At 38.2% G+C, this 21118-nt stretch overlaps 1 protein-coding gene across 2 annotated transcripts; it reads left to right on the top strand.

The window, feature by feature from the left end:
• The first annotated feature begins 649 nt into the window (after positions 1 to 649).
• mttp (microsomal triglyceride transfer protein) lies at positions 650 to 15242 on the top strand. 2 transcript variants are annotated; one of them, XM_015033842.1, is made up of 18 exons: positions 650 to 1205; positions 2348 to 2540; positions 2632 to 2775; positions 5289 to 5396; positions 5512 to 5628; positions 5721 to 5860; positions 5999 to 6149; positions 7610 to 7767; positions 7944 to 8112; positions 8820 to 8927; positions 9072 to 9284; positions 9372 to 9583; positions 9698 to 9795; positions 10575 to 10696; positions 10793 to 11020; positions 12249 to 12373; positions 13545 to 13715; positions 13834 to 15242. In XM_015033842.1, exons 1-18 carry the CDS (start codon positions 1144 to 1146, stop codon positions 13979 to 13981), a joined length of 2667 nt encoding a protein of 888 aa, XP_014889328.1. In that variant the 5' UTR covers positions 650 to 1143; the 3' UTR covers positions 13982 to 15242. The 2 variants fall into 2 exon arrangements, with proteins under 2 accessions (XP_014889328.1, XP_014889327.1); XM_015033841.1 differs by having other exon boundaries at positions 651 to 1204; positions 2344 to 2540.
• The last annotated feature ends 5876 nt before the right edge of the window (positions 15243 to 21118 follow it).

The following is a 21118-nucleotide window of genomic DNA, read 5'->3' as shown; positions in this document are numbered from 1 at the left end:
CTTTTCACTGGCACTGACATTCGCTCTTAGTAATAGCTGTACACACAGTCATTCATCAGATTAACCAGAGCTACAGAGGTATGAAAGGAACGCCTCAGAGCGCTTCAGGCTCTCCAGAGCTGAGTATTTCACTCAGGTGTGTTGAAGCAGAGACACGTTTAAAACTTGCAGGACAACCGGCCACCAGGCCTGGAGTTGAAGACCTCTGACTTAGAGGAACTGTAAACTCATGGCAGAGAAAGATAGCAGAACAACAGGCAAACACTGACATCTGCTGGCTGACCAGTGTAATTCCTGCCATAAAAACTAAAATAGTGATACAAATATAATCTGTATATAAAATATAAATAGCAAAACACATCTAATAAACAATTTACATATTTCACATTACGCCTTCGACTGCGCGGAAGCTCAAAAATAAACAAAAATGCAGATCAACACATAATTTAAACGTGTGACTCAAAGTGTTTGAGACTCTACGCAAATATTGCAGAAGGCAAAAACGGGTCAACCTAAAGACTTGACACCTCTAGAGTGGGAAAGCTGGTAATTCGAGCTGGTTTCTCTGGCAGGACTTCCCACTTCCTGCAAACGTAACATGACAAAGTGCCGACTGTTCATCTCCGGGGGGGAAATTAGGTGAAAGGCGTCTGGCATGAAGACTTTTGCATATCAGCTCCTGGTAACTACAACCATCATAAATTAGATTTTGATAACTCTACGCAATCTTAGTTCAGCTTTCGAAAATGTGTTCTGTGCTTTAAAGCCACAAGAAAAAAAAATATGATTTGTGATCTCACTCTTATGACGAGGAGAATCAATCCGATTAAGCTACGTGATTGGACTAAATTAATCGATCACGCGGCCTCGGTGTATTTTTTCAAAAAATGACCCACCTGGCTGCATGCGCATCTATAGACAGCAGCAGTTCCTGTCAAATCTGTGCTGCCCTGGTTAATGATTTCCGGGTTATCTCGTACTTAGTACTTGAGCGTGGAGTTTGGAGTCTGCCCTCCCCTCAGATAAAGCAGGACACAAGAGGCTCGGGCTCGCTGTGCGTTTTCTTTTTGGCCTTTTCATTGGTGCCACTTCGGCGGCTTTTTGGGCTTGGATCACCTGGCTGCAGGGAGAGGAGGACGCACAATGTTGGTTCTGGCTGTTTTGTTGCTTTGCGCAGCCACTTCTGCCACAGCTTCTACCCAAGGTGAGTGAATCGGTTCTTGAGATGCTTAGATGCCAGCAGTCCTTCAGATGACAGCTGACTGAAGACAGCTGGTTCACCTTCAGCCTGCAAAACCACTGGTTTGTACTTGTAATCTTAAAACTTGGACACTTTGCTCAGAACTTGGAAGCTGTTGTTGGACATTTTCTAAGCAGCTTTAAGATTTTCAGTCTGGATTTGTGGAAAGCAGTGAATGAATGAATCGATGCAGGCTGGGGATCCCCATCACACTGATAGTCAGAAATCATCTTTTAGAAACAGTTAGAAGGAAAAAATGTCAGATGATGACCTCACTGACACTTTACTTTTGAAGTCCCTGAAATATTTAAGGCAGTCTGATGCAACAAATTGACCCTGAATTTCATTTGGTGGAAGTTTAGCGCAGGCAACCGGTGATGAAATCAAAAAGTGACACGTCAGTGTGTATTCCCTCATGGCTGAATGACACATCTATCTTCTCTCACCTGGAACACACCCAGTTCAATGATTGAATCAGCTCAACACACCATGTCCACTACCCACTGAGAAGAATAAGAAGAAATGAGACGATACAAGGAGTGAGTCCTAGAACAAGGTGTCTGGATTACAATTACACCCAACATTATTTTACTAAGTTTGGATGGGTGGATAAAATGGATAATTTTTTTTTCAATAAATCCAAAAGTTTATATCTGATAGAGCCAGAAAAAGCTATATATGCTCTTCAGATGATATTTGTTGTGAATTGCCTCTCTATAAATCCATTGAATTGAATTAAATTCATTTGACTGCAGGAATTGAAATATGATGGGGAAAGTCCATTGATGTCTTTTTATAGCTGCTTAAAGTTATTTTTTTGCTGTTAAGAAAAAAAAATCTATTGAAAACGATTCTTAGTTTTTCTTTAAAAAATTTTTTGCACTATTTTACACTAATAAGCAAAACTGTTTCAGCTGGATATGCTATGAAAAATATTTTAAAACAATTCTGATTACAAAACATCTTTAATAAATGACTAAACTGCTTTCAGTTACTTACACTCTATGGTAATTTTACATTGACAATGATAAGTTAGATGAGCGTTTCATTGTAGCGCCTTCTCATTTTGACTTTGCTTCAAGCTGCATTTCCTATTTTTCCAGGTGCTGCTGCTGCTGCTGCTGGACCCCGGCTGAACAACAACCAGCTGTACAAATTCAGCTACACCACTGAGCTCCTGCTGGACAAGGCTTGGGGGTCAAAGGAGGGCAGCGCCGGCTACAGAATCTCAAGCGACGTGAACATTAACCTCGTTTGGAGAGATCCGAGCAACAAGGACGACCAGCTGATTCAGCTGTCTGTATGTGGGCCCCAAAAAATGACTGTCACAGTTCTCTAAATAAGGTTCTCCTTTAGAATAAAAGTACTTAAGAGGTTACTCTCTTCAACAGATCTCAAATGTGAGGATTGAGCCCGTGACTGAGAGGTCAGAGAAGAACAACATCCTTCATGGAGCCACGACCGAAAGCATCTTGGGGAAAACCAAACTAGCAGCTCTAACAAAACCTTTCCTGGTGCATCTGAAAAACGGGAAGGTGAGGACTTCAACACTACTACCACTCATTTTTTAACATCTGTAGCTGCAGTGTCTACAGTGTCCTGCAACGATAATAAGCGGAGTGCCCAGAATAGCTTTTGACCCCACATATAACACACCTTTTACTACAGCCAGAGAGCAATCCTAGGAAAAGTTATCTGTAGTACACAAGTACTGATATGCAGGCATGTGCAGGAGTGGAGGAAAGCCAGGCAGATGTCTTCAGAGCATTATAAAGTTGTTTTTTTCTATTTGGATAGTGTTACAGTGATGATGCTGGCAGGGGAAATGCGCTTATCAAAGGTCAGCTGATTCAGAAGGTCAATGTCTAAATTTATGAATGAGTCAGAGTAAAAGAAATGGTTTAGGTTGACGGAAGAACATCTTGCTGAGGTAAACTATTAATGTGAATGATGTCAGTGTCTTTGATAACCTGTTGAGTCCAGATATAAAGGGGACCTCAAATAAAATTGAGCTCTCACTGGTGTTAGTAGTAGATTTAGTAGTTAAAAAAACAAAACAAATAAGGTGTTTAGTAGTGCTGAAAAGGTTTGAGCATTTTTTGAGTCTTGAATAAACTATATTTAAAACTATAAAATGATTCATTAAAAAAAAAAAAAAACATTCACAATATTTTATTTTAGACTTTCTTTCCTGAGTATTCAATAATAATATTTCATCCTCTCTACTCTGGAATGTTTCTAAGACATTTTCTTCCTGTCTTTTCTACAGTGCAAACAGAATAGGATTGATTTTAAGGTTTCCACTAAAGAAGAAACATTTTTGTTTGCCAGTCAAACGGAACAGACGAGTCTCCACTGGTGTTGTCGGATTATTTACACCAGCCAGAAAGGGGGAGGAATAACACACAGTAGCAGCAGACAGTCTATTTATGGAAGCCCTATCTGATATTGTGGCTGAGTACCACAAATAAATATCATACTGTAAAGGAAACATTGTAGGATGATGTAATTGGCTCCTTTCTACATTCATGACCTGGAAACTGTGTGTCACTGAGCTAAACTGAACCCGTTTGGAGAAGTTTGGCAGGTAACGTTTTGGTGGGCTGTACAATCTCTAAAGGGATTTGTGCAGCCATTTTGATTTTCAAAAATGTTTAATTCTAGTTAAATCTTTCATTTTATTAGAAACTTGTAAAATGAAACTTGTTTTATCTTGTCACTAAATGGTTGGGTTTTCTTTTTTCTTACATGAAAGCATTAGTCTTAAAGAAAGGCTTTACGTAGAAGTTAGTCAATGTCAATGTTTTGCCAATTTCTAACTGGCAAAAAAAAATGCAGCAAATATTTAGCTATTTAAATTCAGTAAGTATTTAACTACATGCAATACTTAAGGTACTCATTCTCATTGTTTGTTTTTAGATTTAAAAAAAAAATTGAATGGCAAAATGCCACACATGGAAAATCTACTCTTGGTGCAAGCTAGTTTTTAAATGGTAACATGCACATGTCTGATGTCATAACTATACACATATGAGAGAAAATGGTAGAAATTAGATCCAGATGGATCCACTTATGGACAAAGACCAGCAAAGGACAAAAGTTTTATGCATGCACTCTACCAAAATGTCTCTCCTTTGACTGATAATCAACTTATTCCAGTCCTTGATGATCTAATCTATAGAAAAAGTGTCATTCCACTTGTCTAACTTTTAGCATGTGAACTTCAACATGTGAACTGCAGTTGAAGTTCACATGTGAAGTTTTAGCATGTGAACTATGTGAGCATGTTTTTTCAGCAGTAAAAACTGCTTTTCAGCACAGCAGTTTTTACTGCTCTGCTGAAAAAAACTACTCTTGTGATTTTTTTTATACCGCATGACTATTCCTGATTTAATTTATTCAGCACAGCAGTTACATTGTCTAAATCACATTTAAATTACTAAATCATCATTAGCCTCTGTCACAGTGTCGATAGTTGACTATGAAAAGTTGGCAGTCAGGTCTATGTTTGCAAATTTGCCTGTCAGCACAATTTCAGCTAAAAGTTGCAAAGCTCGCACAAAACTACTTTACTCCACATGCTAGAGAAATATCTGGCGTACTTCCGTTCTGGCTCTTTAGCATTATCGAGCTATATATCTTGTTACCATTAGAGGTTCAATAATAAAGTATCACACTAATAATTTCCATAAACAATCCTTAAATATTATTGTTGGGGGCATCAGAAGATCAGCAATTTACTCCTAACTAAGTAGCTATTAAAGACTCATTCAGTAATTACAGGTGCTAATGCTGTAATAGTCTCAGTGTGGTTTTGATCTGGACTCCAGAGAGCAACACATAATGTAAATAGTGTCTGATGTCATAACTATGCACATATGTCTGTGAACACAAATGTACCATAGGAAACTGACACCCTGGATGCCTTTGTGAAGGCTGCTTTGCTCAGTAGCTAATTTATCTACAGGTCAAAGTTTTGCTGCATGTCATTTCAAAGCATGTTTTTCTCTTTTGACGTGTTGCTTTCTTTTTTACACACCCCATGCAGATAAAAGCATTCTATTCCTACTGGTCAGAACCTGCAACCATCAAGAATTTAAAAAGAGGCATCAGCAGCTTATTGCAGTTTCAGATCCATACCGGGAAAGTTGTTGAGGTAAAGAGCATTGCAATATGTACTCACCAGAAGTGATTGTGTAATTTTTTTTTTTTTTTTTTTTTTTTAAATGCTTCAAAATTGGTAAACAAACTCAAACCATGTTGTACAACAGAATGACGTTTCCGGGAGGTGCACAGTTCAGTATCAAGCAACACAAGGTCAAGTTACAAGAACCAAAATCTTGGAGACGTGTAAGACATCAGAGACCGGATTTACCACACATAGTACGGTTAGTCAGCGTACAGAACAACTCGTCGTCTTATAAGAGGAGCGATCAGTTGTAAAGTTCTAAAATGTCATTTAATGTCTTCTCCCATCCAGGTATTGGGTGTAAATAGGAAGTCCAGTTCTGTTACAGTGTTTAAACTTGAAGATGGTTTCATCCGGTCAGCAGAGGCTGAAGAAACTCACTTTCTGGGTGTTAACGCTCACCGATCCACTGCTGCTAAAATCCTATCCAGGTAATTGTGTAATATAAGGTTATCTACAAAAAGTTGAATGTAATTTTATAATTTTTTTTACCCATAGAAAAATGTTTCGGTGTGTTATAACTAGCTCTGCGACTGGAAACTCTAATTGTGAACATTGTTGTTTCCCAGACAATCTCTGGTGCTGCTGGGTAAAGAGGCCGGACCACTTGAGGTGGCTGGAAAAGACGTTGCTGGAGTCGTCAAGTCAGTAGATGGAAAACTGGCAGCTGTTGGTGTTGTTCCTGAGAAGCTAAAAACCCAATGCAAAGGCTGTCCTTCAGTAAGTACAAATTATTCTTCACACACTATATCTTCACTCTGTACTCGTACACAAACATGATTTGGTTTTGAAATTACTGTAAGGTGGTAGAGAGTTGTTTCATCCGCAGAAGAAAACTTCAAAATTTCCTGAAAGGGTAAATATGATAAATAGTAAATGGACTGAACTGAGATTTTCAAATGAGCAAATATCACACTTTAGAACCAGAAAAACCTCCTAAAAGACATGAAAGTGTTGAAAGTAAAAATAAATCGCAATTGACCTTTGCAGTGATTTCTTGAAGCAGGCAAGGATTTTAAAAATTCAGGTTTTTGACACGTCCCTTAAATTGAAAGGTACTCCCAGATAAGGTAGTGTGCCGTTTGAAGCTGCAAAGAGGATGACTATTCATTTTAACAAAATCATGTCACACTGATGTGTGTTTACTGGCAACACATTCCTACTTGGAGAATCTTGCTAGGTAGGAAAAGAGAAGTTGGGTGATATTTAAGAAAGTGAAGCCAGTGGACTTTTCCTAACCCACCAAGTCTAACCCACCAAAGGATTAGACTTTGGTGGGTTAGACAGCAACTATTTTTTGCAGCAACTATTTTTGCAGAAAAACAGCAAGTATTTAACAGCTGTTTAACAGCAACTATTTTTTTCTTAGACTCCAAGCCAAATGAAACACAGATTGTATTTTGACTTCCTCTCCAACCCACAGAGTGAGATTTTCACAACAAGATTCCCGCAGTGCTTTTAAATCCTAATGATTAAAACATGAACTGATTATATGTGCTTTCATTCACTGCTTTTACTTTATAACATGGCCGCATGTTTGGCTAGGTTAACGTATTACGATGACAGCTGTTTGGAAAACGGTCAGTTTAAACACCCATGTTACTTGGAGGTTGTAGTCATGAGACAGTGCTTTTAAATCTCTGTGTAGGGTGCCTGTCTGTTGTGTCTCCTTACTGCTCTTGGACAACATTTCTATTGACTTTGTCTTTGAACTCGTACTCGATCTGCAGACTTTGGTATCACTACTTTGTAATGTACATTGACTTCCATATCTTCCTGTCATGTTTTATTTTTTCTCACACATTTATTAACTTCCAGAACTGAAACAAAGCGGAACGCAATTCAACATGGTTAGTTTTGCAGCTGATACATGTGTCTACTTTAAGTAGCTTCTCAAATGGTTTTTTGTATCTCCAAGGTACTCCTAATAACAGCAGGTAAACATCAAATTTCTTTTAATTCACTGAATGTAAAAAACAACAGCACAGGATTATAATTCACCCACAGTTATTCTTGTCTTTTTACACATTCTCTGACAAGTTGGACAAGTGTTTATGACAAAATGAATTTTTATAACACGCCGTTACTAATCGGACGCAGTGTATTTTCGTACTTGAAACACTGACTGAAGATGATATGTCCTCTAATCCTTTTCTGCCCCCTGTGTTCCCCACGCTTAGCTCTTCGAACATTGGCAGGCGGTGCAAAAGCAGCTGGAGCCAGCGAGCCTGTCCAAAGCCACGGCTCCTCGCAGCTTCCTGGGCTTCATCCAGAGCATTAGGAAGGCGTCCAAGGACGAGATTCTCAAAGTTCTGAAAAGTGCCAGCAAGACAACCCTGTAAACCAGATCCTACCTTTTTATATATATATATATATATATATATATATATATATATATATATAGACTCTGCTTCTCACTTAACCTGAAAATGTTGCATTCTAAGAATCTGCTAATGCAACTATCCTACCAAAGTGTTAACATTTGTTGCTTTAATTACTTTCTGCTTCTGTCAGACCTCAGGTGGTAGACGCGGTGACTTCTTCTCAAACTCCTGCATCTCTGGATGCCATGCTTGAGTTTCTTAATTTCACCGACGCAAAGAGTTCGGTTCTGCAGGAGCGTTTTCTCTACGCATGTGGCTTCGCCTCCCATCCCAACGAGAGAATGCTCCAGGCTCTGCTGGTAGGTGTAGTGCGCAGCTTTGACATGTGACAAAGAGGATTTTGTTTAGTTTTACACATTGTAGTAATGATCAGATGGTAAGGAAAAACCTCAAACTGTAACCACTTGGCAGGTCCTTTAACTGAACGTGGCATATGAAAATGGTACACATATAACATGTACGAGTACGAATGGTGCTTTTCCAAAAATGTTCACAGATGTTAAAATTTCCTCCATTTTGTTTTGTTACAAACACACGCAAATAAAATGCAGTTTTATTTATTTTCATTTTGTTTATGCTCTAAAGCAAAATGGAAAAGTTTACATGATTTTAAAAATCATTTATTTAAAAAAAAACAAAAAAAAAATAAATGTGAAAAAAACAACGTGTTAGTAGGTTTGCTGTGATACCATACATTTTTGGATGATTATTTTAACGCCACCGGATGTGATGTTCATAGTTTGGGACACTGTTCTTTAAACTTCTGAATAGAAATGCATCTCACATTTTTCAGACTTTTACTAGCAAACAAAGTGGAAATCGTGCGTCCTGTTTCTTCCACGTTACAAATAAAGGCTTATTTATAATTTCTAACACTATTTCCCAACAAAATTCATTGAATTTTCTGGTTGACAAAATGTGAAAAAGTGGAAGGGGAATGACAAGATTTCTGCAGCAATGTAAGAGCATTACTTTTCAATAAACCGTAACAATTCTATCTTTGCAGAACATTGCTAAGGGAAAGATCAGCAGCACGGAGATCAAAGAATCTGTGGTGATCATCATGGGAGCTCTGGTCCACAAGCTGTGTCTGAAAGGAAGCTGTGATATACCGGTGAGCTTCCAGGAAAATCTTTTAGAAAAAAAAAAAGCTAAAGCTACCAGAATTTCATACCTTGATGTACTCTTCTGTATGGTACCAGAACTTGTGTAGTTCTCCTGAGAATTAGTTTTGAGATTTAATATTTTTCCCTTTCAGACAGTGGTGCAGGTGAAGAAGATGATTTTAGAAGGTCCTGAAAGCACGCAGGTTGAGTCCGAGGTCCAGATGTACCTTCTGGCACTGAAGAACTCTCTGCTCCCCGAGGCCATTCCCATCCTCACAAAGTTTGCGGAGTCGGAGGTGGGATCTTACAGCACCATTGCCCTCACAGCCCTGGAGAGATACGACGTCAGCCTCATCACCCCAGAGGTGAACCACAGCAGACATTACAGCTCGTTCAGTGGGTTTTACTCCCATGTAGACCGACGGACTTCAAACATTTCTCTCACTTTCCAGGTCAAACAGACCGTGAACAGGATTTACCACCAGAACAGGCGAATCTATGAGAAGAACGTGAGAGCTGCTGCCGCTGACGTCATCCTCAGCAGCAACCCTTCGCACATCGAGGTGAAAAATCTGCTTCTGTCCATCGGAAACCTGCCGCATGAGATGAACAAGTACATGCTGTCGAAGATCCAGGACATCCTTCGCTTTCAAATGCCAGCCAGGTTTGTTATACAGGAAGCTCAGACTGACAGAGCAGCCAGTCCAACAAACGTAAACATAGACTCGTACGTAGAACATAATAAGGTAACATGAAGTTATTACTTGCATTTCTGCAGCAAAGTTATACAACGAGCTTTGGAGGACATGATTTCCCATAACTATGATCGCTTTGCTAAAGTTGGGTCATCGTCTGCATTCTCAGGATTCATGGCCCGTAAGTAACGGGAAGATATTTTTTTTTCTATCCTGAAAATGTTTTGTATTGCTAAAGGTTTCATAATACTTGAACGTCTTTCAGTTTTAGTCAAACTTACCAGGAATTTTATGTGACAGACAAACACAAAGTTACACATAACAGCTGCAACTTTGGATCAACAAGCAGAAGGTGGATCCTACAGAACAGAAGGTTCTGTTCTGTAGGAACAGAACCTTCTGCTTGTTCCTCTCTGCAAAATAGCTCAAGCTCAGTCAGATTTGATGGAAAGCGTCAGCAGATGTCAGTTTTCACATATTTCAACAGCTTTTCAATTAACTTATGCCTAGATGTAATATTTTCACTTGTATTATACACCATTCCATTGTAGCTCTGACATTCTCCTCCTGGATGGTGAAGCTGGACTTTATTGTTGAGTATCGGATTGAAGGTTGATTAAAATGCTACAATTTCTGATTTTTACCTGTCGAAACATTTTAACTTTTTAACTTTTAATGAACTGTGGCTTTGGGTTAATGTGTCATGTAAATTCCCGATTAAATACAAAGAGAGTTTTGAATTTACTGTGGGAAGATGTGAAAAAAGTTCAAAAGTTTGTCAGGCCTTCAATTAGTTGTGATGTTATTTCTACAGAACTTGGTGAAAATGGACATGGAAAATCAAAGCTGTTAAAATGATAATTAAATTAAAACATTTTCTAGAAGCATTTTATGTTGATCTTGAATAAATAACAAAAAGACTGAAAAAAACCCAATAAAAACAACCTGCTATTCCCACAGAATCTCCTGATGTGACCTCGACGTACAGTTTGGACATCCTGTACTCAGGCTCTGGTATCCTCAGAAGAAGCAACATGAATATTTATGGTGCCAGTCAAGGTTCAATGCTACATGGGCTGCAGGTGCACACACAAGTTTTTTTAAATTTTTTTTATCATTATTACTTTGTCGAAAAAAATCTGTCTTATGCTAATCTGTTATTTCTTTTTGTCTTTCAGGTGGCGATTGAGGCTCAGGGTTTAGAGTCTCTAATCGCCGCCACTCCCGATGAAGGGGAGGAAGACCTGGAATCGTTTGCTGGTATGTCAGCTCTGCTGTTCGATGTTCAGCTGCGACCCGTCACGTTCTTCAAGGGTTACAGTGACCTCATGTCCAAAATGTTCTCCATGACCGGGGAGCCAATGAACGTGGTGAAAGGACTCATCCTGCTCACGGATCACTCCGAGGTACGCGGCTTAACACGGAGAGCTTTCGCGTTTTTTAAAGTGGAATCCTATTTAAAGCTCTCATGGAAAACAGAACAATATCCTGTGTAGAGGTCCAGCTTTTTTAATTTCCTTTTTTTTTTTTTTTTTAATAGCTCCAACCGCAATGGAGCAAAACTCAACTTAATAAGCACGTTAGCGGAAGCGTGGCAGAAAAGGCGCTCGTAAACCATGTTTAACATGTGTGCCATATGGTGTCTATTAATTTACAGATATGGTGCATATATATCAAGCTTCTCTCACCAGAGCTTTGGTATGTCTGTGTCAAGCCCCCAACAGCTTTAGCCTTAAAGAGAACAGTGTCAGAAGAGCTGGATGCCATCACTTTAACAGGTTGATGAAGCCATAATTGTCCTATCTTTGAAAAGGGAGCTGTCCACTTTGACTTCTGTGCCCAGTCTGTTTGACCTGGAAAGTGAGAGAAAAGTTAGAGGTCAGTCGATCTACGTGCACATTTGTTATAATAAATAAAACGCTGTCTAAGGAATGCCAGTCACTCATTTAAATACTGCTGATTTGATTCTCACCAGATTCACTGCCGCTGCTAATTAAATTGTGGAAAAAAGGCTTAAAATAAGATCAGCTATATTAACAGTTTCACAAGAGGGAAAAAAAAAATCTTTAATTTGGTATTTTTAGTGTTTTAAATCTCACTTCAACAAATAAATTGATGCAGATGTCATATATTGTAAAAAGGACTATATTTTTTTATTTTATTCATTTTTTTACTTTTCAAAAATAGGACAATAATACCTTCATCAACCTGTTATATCATTCTGTTATTTTTTTATGCAAACATTTTGACTTCATTAAAAAAAAAAACTATTTGGGATGCTATAAACAGTAAAAAAAATAAAAATAATTTCTTAACATAACATCCCCCGTCACTGAATAATTGTCCTCAAATTTAAAGTTAGATTTCTTTTTTGAATTTGACTCTATAGTTTCGGCAATACAACATTGTCATTCTAAGTTGTTTATCACCAAATATATGACTAATATAATATGTGTAACTTAAATTCAGCAGAGAAATATTGCAATGTTTGCTGTGAATTTTGTCTTCGTAGAATTTTATTATGGAAATAATAAAAATGCACAAATTTAGCACTGAAACTTTCTTCCTTTCTCAGAGAGCCCTTATCTCAAAACTTCATTCTTGCGTATTTTCTTTCGATTTGTCTTCCTGCAGGTCGTCCAGCTTCAGTCGGGTCTGAAGGCGAATGCAGAGTTTCAAGGAGGCTTAGCCATCGACATTTCCGGAGGGATGGAGATAAGCCTGTGGTACAGAGAGTCAAAAACCAGCGTCAATAACAGGTACCGGTCAAAGACTCTGATATAAACAACTTGCATCATCAGAGGACATGCTCTCCGCGTCTGGGTGCTGGTCAAAGTTCGGTCACGTAAATTTATGGATTAACTCGCCAAGTCAAAGAAGCGCTATATGCGCCTTACGATGTAATGCACACGCAGGTCAAAGGCCTTGTTGACATTTACACAATTCTTAGAAAACAATCTCGGTGCCTTGAAAGGAAGATAATTTTAGAGGTCACTCAGTTGCGACAGGATTTCTGTTGATGCTGGGTTTATCTGAACTTTAGCAGGTCTATAAGTGCCGTCTGATTCATCCGTTCCACCGGCTCTCTGGGCATGCTCCAGGATTGCGCTTTCACGCCCGGATCCTTTGTCGTGTGCCGGCGAAGTCGGGTTGTGTCTGAGTCTCTATTTTAAAAGCATTACAGTCAACACACACGGCAGTAGCTGCTGAAAGTGGAGCACGTCATCGCTTCTGAGTCAGATGGCTCGTGGCATCAGGTGATGAAACGGGGCTCAAGAGGAACGCAAGAGAATTTAAACCTTGAAATGCGGTTTTATGGCTGCAGAGCTAACTCATGCTGCCGTGTCACTTTAACAGTGAATTAAGAGAGACGACTATTTTAATGTTTTAAATGATTACCGCTTGATGATGATTACAATGAGTACAACTTGGAAGAACTTCACTTAGACTGGAAGTTATTGTGCTTTCCCTCCCTCCCCCCCATAAATCTCACCTATTCTTTACAACTGGACTTGTAAATGTCTACAGGATTAGTTGTGTACAGGCAGGTGAATGGACAAGCATAGCTGCACCTCTCCACTGCTGATAATAGACTGGATGGCTATGTATAGGGCAACACCAAACCACACTAGCATCTTTGCCTTGGCTGGTCTACCCGGGCAAAGTTAGAGAAGTTTTGTTTTTTCCTTTTTTGTTTTGAAACTCAAGGTAAATAAAATATCCGGACCAGGTAACGGGAAATGCTATGTTTTCAACAACTCTATGATTAAAAAAATATTTACAGCTGTTCAATTAAAACCTTTCTTTGGTGTAACTCCAGCATGCGACCCTGATTTTAAGAAACTGATGACCTGAGCTGAACTCTGTCACTTTTCTTGATCTCGTTGACCGTGCTTTTGTTTGGTTCCCTCTCTCTGTCTGTCTCTCCAGAGGTGCCTTAGTGGTCACCGGCAACGTAACGGTGGACATGGACTTTCTGAGGGCTGGTGTGGAGGTCAGCTTTGACACAGAAGCCTCTCTGGACTTCATCACCACAGTCCAGTTCTCTGAATATCCCTTCCTGGTGTGCATGCAGATGGACAAGGCTACCTTCCCTGTCAGGTAGCGATCAGCTGGAAACTCCACCCCAAAATAGTCTGACTTTCCTTTTAGCGAATGCAAGCTTTAACTTTTTATTTGTGTGTGTGTGTGTGTGTTTTTTTTTGTTTGTTTGTTTTAGTGAATACTTTTCCAGGTATGAGAGCCTGTCATCAGGGAAGAGCATTATGTCACGAAAGGCTAAAAAGCAGCTTGTGCCCGGCTCGGAGTTCCCTCTCCATCAGGAGAACTCCAACATGTGCAAAAGGGTTTTTGAGTCCAGCTGGTAGAGAAGACATCCGGATGTGTCGACTACCAAAGGATTTACTGGATTCACAGGCAGTTGCCACATGCTTACACTGAAAAAGCAGGTCTTGATTTCTCAGGCATTGAAAGATCATCAAGGGTGGAAAAAACAAAACAAAAACAAAAAGAAATGGTGAATGTTTTTAGTAACGTTTACATTCCTGTGAGTATTTAAGGGGGTGCTGGTCATTTTGCTGCTTCATCATTTCATGCTCTTACATTTTTGGCCATATTCTGTCTATCTTTCTTATTTGAATATGTAAATAGTCGTCTTGCCACAGAATATTTTTGTTCTGACTGTTCCTCAAATCGCTCTGGGGATGTTTAACGCCTACGTTCACATTTTGAGAATTTAAAGTTATCTTTATATAATATACTCATTGTCTTTTATTTAGAAATGTGGTTGGTCGAATGTAGTTATTTGGTTTGGTTCCTAGCAGTAGAATCTCTGAGATCAGAACTACAATAAATGGGAGTTGTAAAGTTGTAAAATAATATACAAATCAATCAAACGTGAGATTGGAGCATTTTTAGCATAATTTATCTCCATAAATGCTGAACTAGAATGATAAACTGACATGAAATTATTCTGTACTAAATAACTACTGTATATTTGGTACTAAATAATTTCTTTACAGGTAAACAGAAGAAGGGTGTCAAAATGTTGCTTAAAAAAGAGGACATGAATTGGCGAAGGGCAAAAATAACCCAGTTATATTTAAATCATTTTAATGTAATGTTTTTTTTTTTTTTTGTCAGAAATTGGGAGCTCTCACATTTTGTGTTTTTGGATTTCTTCGAAAAATGATATTTATGATGGGTGGGCACATATAATAAACTGTGACGCTATAGTGAAGAAGAAGTTGTAAATACTTATGAAGCTGGAAAAAGTGCATAAAGCTTTCAAGACCAGAAAACTCTTTCCTGACTATGATATTATATTTTTTAAATAAATTTGCTGAATGAGACTGGACATGTGAAACGATTAAAAGAGTAATGTTGTTTTTAATTACATTTGTGATAATCTAGTTGTTTATGACTCTGACAAGCAAAATAAATATCAGAACATTGTTTTCTAGTAGTAATGTAAGTTGAATATTAAAATATGATTCCATCAACACTTCTATTGAGTGTATTTTTAAAATATCCATGCCTGAAATTGTTTCAAATATGACTATTGCTGTTGGTTTCCATATATAAGATTCAAATAAATTCATTTGCTGGCAATAAAATGTGCTCATGAAACATTTTGCACTGTCCTAGATTGATTAAAATGGTGTATAATTTCAATGTGATAGAATAAACATATTAGACATAAACCTTTAAAACCAATATCCATCCATCTAATTTGTAAACAGAGACTGTCTCTGTGTAATCTGGTCTCTGCACGAATTCGGCTGTTGTGTGAAGACCTCAGAGGATTGTTGGAGAACGTCAATGAATAAACTGCTTCACTGAGATCAAGTAAAGCAGCAAATGGATCAGAAAGCATTCTACAATTTACCAATGATTCATCAAAACGGAACAGAACAGCCTTGCTTGCAGAGGAAACGGGAGCCACGTAGAAGGAGAATCTCTAGCTGGAAGAGACTTGGCCACAGCCACAACTGAACGGTTTTTAGATAAACCGTTCAGTTTATCTAAAAACTGAACGGTTTTAGATAAAAGCATAAATTTATGTGTACGACCCAGCCAAGTCAAGTCGATTATAACTTATGGCAAGACTTGAAAATGGATGTTATTCTTTCAATTTGAGTGAGCTTGAGGAATTTTGCTAAGAAAGGCCAAACGATTTGCAGATGAGGTGAGATGAGGGCCACATTTTCAGATTTTCAGGAACAATATGAGTTGGGGACAATATATATTTGTTTTCTTTCAGTTTTGGCAGTCTGAAGACATCTCATACCAGATTCAGTTATTGTTTAATTCTGATCACAGATTTAACTTTGCATTTCCACTATATATGGTGTATGAATTATAACATATAATTTATACACATAGATTTTTACATGGTTAATGATGACAAACGGCAGTGTTTTCCTTCTATCTTCTGAATAAAAACTATTTCAGCATGTAAATGTTATCAATTCATCCGACAGATAATAACTATGTTAAAATCCATGTACTTTGGTTCTTGGACTGTCTCAAGGAAACGCATCTCAGACAATTTTAGCAAAAGTCTGCAAAGAGAAGACATACTTTGGCGGCCTAAAACATGACACTCCCTCGCTGATCCAGGTAAGGCCATAAATTGTGAGTCTTTCCGAGTCGCAACTGTGACATCAGAGCCCCTACTGGCATCCAAAAGCAACAACTGGGCTCTAATGTAGATTCTTTAGAAAGCACAGGGAGCAGCTGGGGGCAAGCGGGTGTCTGCCAGTCTCACTGCATCCACGGCAACCAAGTAAACACAGCAGCAAACTGTCAGGTTAAACTTAAGCACCGCCGGGTGATGTTTCACTGTCACCAGAAAGCTAACCTCGCACGCACGGCACATGCCAAACGTGTACTTCAGCTGGCATAAATCTACTTGATTGCCTCTCATCTATGTTATTTTGAAGTTATTTGATCTTATTTTGTGAATTTGTGTTCAAATGTGTTCTTGGTTATGTGTTAGTGGCAGTTCTTGCCTGAATGGTGCTCTGCCCGACCTCCACCCACGGCCTCTTAACATTAACATGGCACTTTACCAATTTTCTAAAAGATTTGGCACAATAAATAAAATGAGTTGCAAGTACAATTTATTATAACAAAACATTAATTAATTAAACACATAATATCCTACTTTTGTAGATTACAGTATGACTCCGTAAGAATTTCTTTTGTACAACAAGACGGAAATTTCAAGTTAAATTCATAAGTCAGGCAGAGTTAGGACGGGCTTACTTGTTCTTATAAAAGTTATAAAGTCTTTTTATCTTAAATTGGGATTTGAACAGATCAAGTAAAAGTGTAAATAACAGATTCCGAAACAGAAAAAATAAACATCGATGGAGCCGGATGTTCAGTATACTAAAAACAGAAGTTCTTTTTAAGACTGCTCTAAATTACCAGCCTGACTAACGAGTGGCACGAAGAAAGGAAAGAAAACAGTTTCAGCGTCTTGCATTTTAACATTTATTGCAAACAAATGTAGATGTATCAGTCTACATTACATCCATCCATCACACGTATTGTTCTCAGCACAGTAAATGCAACATTTGCATTCACGTTCCCCTTTCAAAGTAGTCCCTCTACTTTTCATCCCGACCTTTACTTTCTTCACAGGCACAGACAGCAGTTTTAAATCAGCGATGGCATCAATTCAAAACAGAGTTGAGTCATGTGCGACTTATTTTTAAACCTTCTGTAAGCACGTATCTCAGACCATCTCACCTTAACACTTTCCTCGTCTGCTACACAAAAACACCAACAGTGTCATTTTCCCATGTTTAATCCTGAAATCCACAGACATCGTGACATGGCATGTGAATAGTACAGAACTTCACCGTCACCATTTATGAACTTTACTTGATTCAAATGCTGTTTAACTCAGTGATGCCACCCAATTTCAGACAGATTGTCCTCTCTGTATGCCTCATTTTTGAAAGCAAAAGATGAGAAATGCTCCTGCGTTGATGCGTCTTTCGCACACGATGCCATGATCCTGAAGTTCTCCTTGGCAAAGTTTCAAAACATACAGAGCCTCGCAAATGTATTCATCTTATTTTATCCTTTCATCACATCACAGCCACATCCTTGAGAGGTTTATTAGGATTTTATGTGATAGATTAATGCAAAGTAGCACATAATTGTGAGGTCTGAGGAAAAATATAAACTATTTTCAAACAATTGGAGAGGGGGCGAAAAGGGGCTATTCAACCAAAACATCCTCCTTTGTTCTGATATAAAATTGTTGCTGTATTTAATTTTAGTTATGTTGGCCTTACATGCAAAATGTTGTGTGATGAAGAACCAACATCATCTTGAACACACAATCCTCAACATGACACGTGGTGGTGGCAGCATCATGCTGTGGGAGTGCTGTTCTTTCACAACAGGGAAGACGACGGTAGCTAAAGACAGGCCAGTTTGGGAAGAAAGCCTGTTGGAGGCTGCAAAAGACCTGAGATGGGGTTATAGGTTCACCGATAAAAATATTTATTTATATATAAAAAAAAATGTATTATTATTATTATTTTGCAGCATTTTATTCCCTTTTACAGTGATGGACATCTTATTGTTGATCTATCACATAAAATTCCAGCAAAATATTTTGACCAGAGGTATTAGTACTTTTGGAAGGTACGGTATAACATAACCTGCAGCTTATTCTTTATGTAAAGAATAAAAAATGGTGAATAAAAATGTCTCAATAGTGCTGTTGTCACCCACGGTTACAGCCATTTACATTTAGTGCTGTCATTTTTGGTGACCGTCCAAGTGCAATTATTTAGAAAATAGAATGAAATAAAATTTACATTTCAAATTTCACATGTTCCAGTAAAGTAAGAATAAAAATTAGAGTAATGCAATTTTTTTTCAGTCATCCAACACTGCAAACACTATGTCAAGTTTTCAGGTGATCTGTGTTCGTTTTCTTAAGGGTTGTTTACGTCTCGGCAGCGTGATTTAAACTGTTCCCAACAGCTTCAGGCTACAATGCGCCTCAAATTGAATCAAGCATTGCACTGTCAATTAGGCTCTTGAAAGCAAACCCTTCAGAAAAGTGGACAAAATGTGTTCAAAACCTGGACTAATCTCAGTAAAATAAACTGTTAGGGCACGAAATGGGGAAATGATATGTCTTTTTAAATGGAGGTAAGTAGACTGACCAGCAGCTCCAAATACCTTTTAGTTTGTGCTTAGTTTTGAAACATTCTGCAAATAGCAAATCTACAGTTGGTATTATTCTCAGAGGGATGCTGGTTCATGTTAGCACAAAGACCAATGAGGCCCTGCTGCATATTCAGTGGGAAACAGGACAGAAAATGTATTAAAAACAATCAAAATACTATTGTTTAAATATAAAAAAGACAGAATCAAGGGGGAAAAAAGAAGAAAAAAAAAACATAAATTCATTTTGGATAGTAATTCTAATTACAGTTTTGCACCAAACAGCTCCCTCGAAAGCGTCTTTAGAACCTGGTATTACGTTGTGTGTGCTAATTGTAAAGACACGCTTCACACATGTACACTCTGTGTGATCCTGTTTGCAGGGGAGTAACGCAACTCCTTGTTGTGCTCACAGAATGCTCGAATGCCACGCATAGCTCACGGCCACAAACACGGACACATTCAGACGCAAGCAGACCCGCTCCCATCTCATTACACAAAAGTGTAAACCGAACCAAGACAAATAGAGGAAGTTATCCTGTAAATGTCTCAGTTGGCTCCGACTCATTAGGCCCAACACTACTTATAGTGACCTGAGCTCAGTGCTAAATCTGAGTTGGAGCTCCGTTTTCATCTGAGCAACATGCATAGTGTTACTCCTCTCACTTCACTAGTAAAAACAAGTGCATTAAGGAAATAATAACAATAATAATAATAATAATAATAATAATAATCATAATAATAATAATAATAATAATAATAATAATAATAATAATAATAATAATAATAATAATAAAACATTTCATTTGCACATCATGCTGGTGGGCATTGAGACACATTTCACAGGACGCAATGAGGAGTTGATGTCAGCAGAAAAACTGACTGATATCAAAAAGCTACTGTGGAAGGGTTTAGTGATAACACACAAAGGAAAACCAGATTCTTTTGATATGACTGTGATTTACTTGATTTTACACATGTAATGACCCTACACACTGCAGCGGAAGGTCTGGAGTGATTCAACATTCAGTAAAGTTAAATGGTCCCTTTCCTCAGGTAAGTGTGAAAAGTATTTATATCCTTTTTTTCAAATTGCAAAACTACACTGTTGAAAGTAGTTTTCACCCAGCAGTAATCCACATGAGATCATCTTTTATTAAGACGACTCTAATAAGTCCACATCTATTTAGACTTTGCGGCCATTACTTTTTTTGGGGATTCAAAGTTCATTTTACACTTTGGCATACTGATACTGTATTAGCATGCGCTAATACGAACTTTTCCCCCTCTCTGCTGGTCCAGGTAGCTAGCATGACTCTCTCCATTTAGCAACATTTCCAGTTTTTCCTGGAGGGCCTAGAGACATTCCAGTGCAGGACAGGGTATGCAACTCCTTCAGAGTATTCTGGGCCCATCCTGTGATCTTTTTTATTTTTTTTCCCTACTTGGATGTGTCAGGAATGCCTCCACAGGAATCTGAACAAGAGCCTGATAGATATTATTGATAGGTCAGAATTATATTTATCTATATAAGTGTGCCAACAGAGAGAGATGATTCGCTTAAAGCTACTCAGCTCAATAAAATAACTTACCATGTCTGCATTATACCATTATACATAAAAAAGTAATAATTGTCGCACATATATACAATTATATCTGTGCTCAGTCAACATCAGCCTAAAGAAACAAACTCTAACAGCAACCTCTCTTAATCTTGAAAGCCCAGAGTTTTATTTTGAAGGATGATTAAGCTTATCCTTAATTTATTATCTTCATGAGATTAAACTGGTGCTTAGCTTTATAGTCATCATTCATTAGGTGAAGCTCAAATCTTATAAATGTGTTATGTCAAACCTACTCATGATCAAGTTTCCAGTCTTCACACTAGAAACATTTATTTAGCATCACAAGCCAAAAACGACTTATTCTCAGCTTTTAATCTACTTAGCCACTGAGGAAACTTTGACCACACAGATTTTAGAACAGAAGTGGCAGTCTTCGTTGGTGAGAAACCTCAAAATGTTCAAGTCTTGATACATCAACAATTGTATTTTTGCCAAACAAATGGAAAACACCACACTAAAATGCTTCCAAGCTTGTCAAAACCCCCTACAAATGAAGCAAAGATGCCGCACTTGGACAGCTGCTCTGGATATTTTCTACTTATTGGTCAAAGCTAGAAAATACAAACATATGGGTGGGATATAAGGTCTGGGATGCCACCTTACCCAACATTAGAGTTGTCAGCCATTGGCTTTCAAATAGTTAATTTTCCCCTATTTGCCTCAAACCACCACACCGCTATG

The sequence above is a fragment of the Poecilia latipinna genome, unplaced genomic scaffold (assembly GCF_001443285.1).
Source record: "Poecilia latipinna isolate Pla-1442-1.1 unplaced genomic scaffold, P_latipinna-1.0 Scaffold280, whole genome shotgun sequence".
Classification (NCBI taxonomy): Eukaryota; Metazoa; Chordata; class Actinopteri; order Cyprinodontiformes; family Poeciliidae; genus Poecilia; species Poecilia latipinna.
The sequence above is the reverse complement of the archived record's forward strand: the minus strand, read 5'-3'. Positions and strand labels throughout refer to the sequence as shown.

Excerpts from the sequence above, each read along its gene's own strand:
- mttp (XM_015033841.1), top strand. The coding sequence starts at position 1,144 with ATGTTGGTTCTGGCTGTTTTGTTGCTTTGCGCAGCCACTTCTGCCACA. Across the intron at positions 7,768-7,943 it reads AGTGCCAGCAAGACAACCCT|ACCTCAGGTGGTAGACGCGG; the intron begins GTAAACCAGATC and ends TGCTTCTGTCAG. Across the intron at positions 10,697-10,792 it reads CAATGCTACATGGGCTGCAG|GTGGCGATTGAGGCTCAGGG; the intron begins GTGCACACACAA and ends TTTGTCTTTCAG.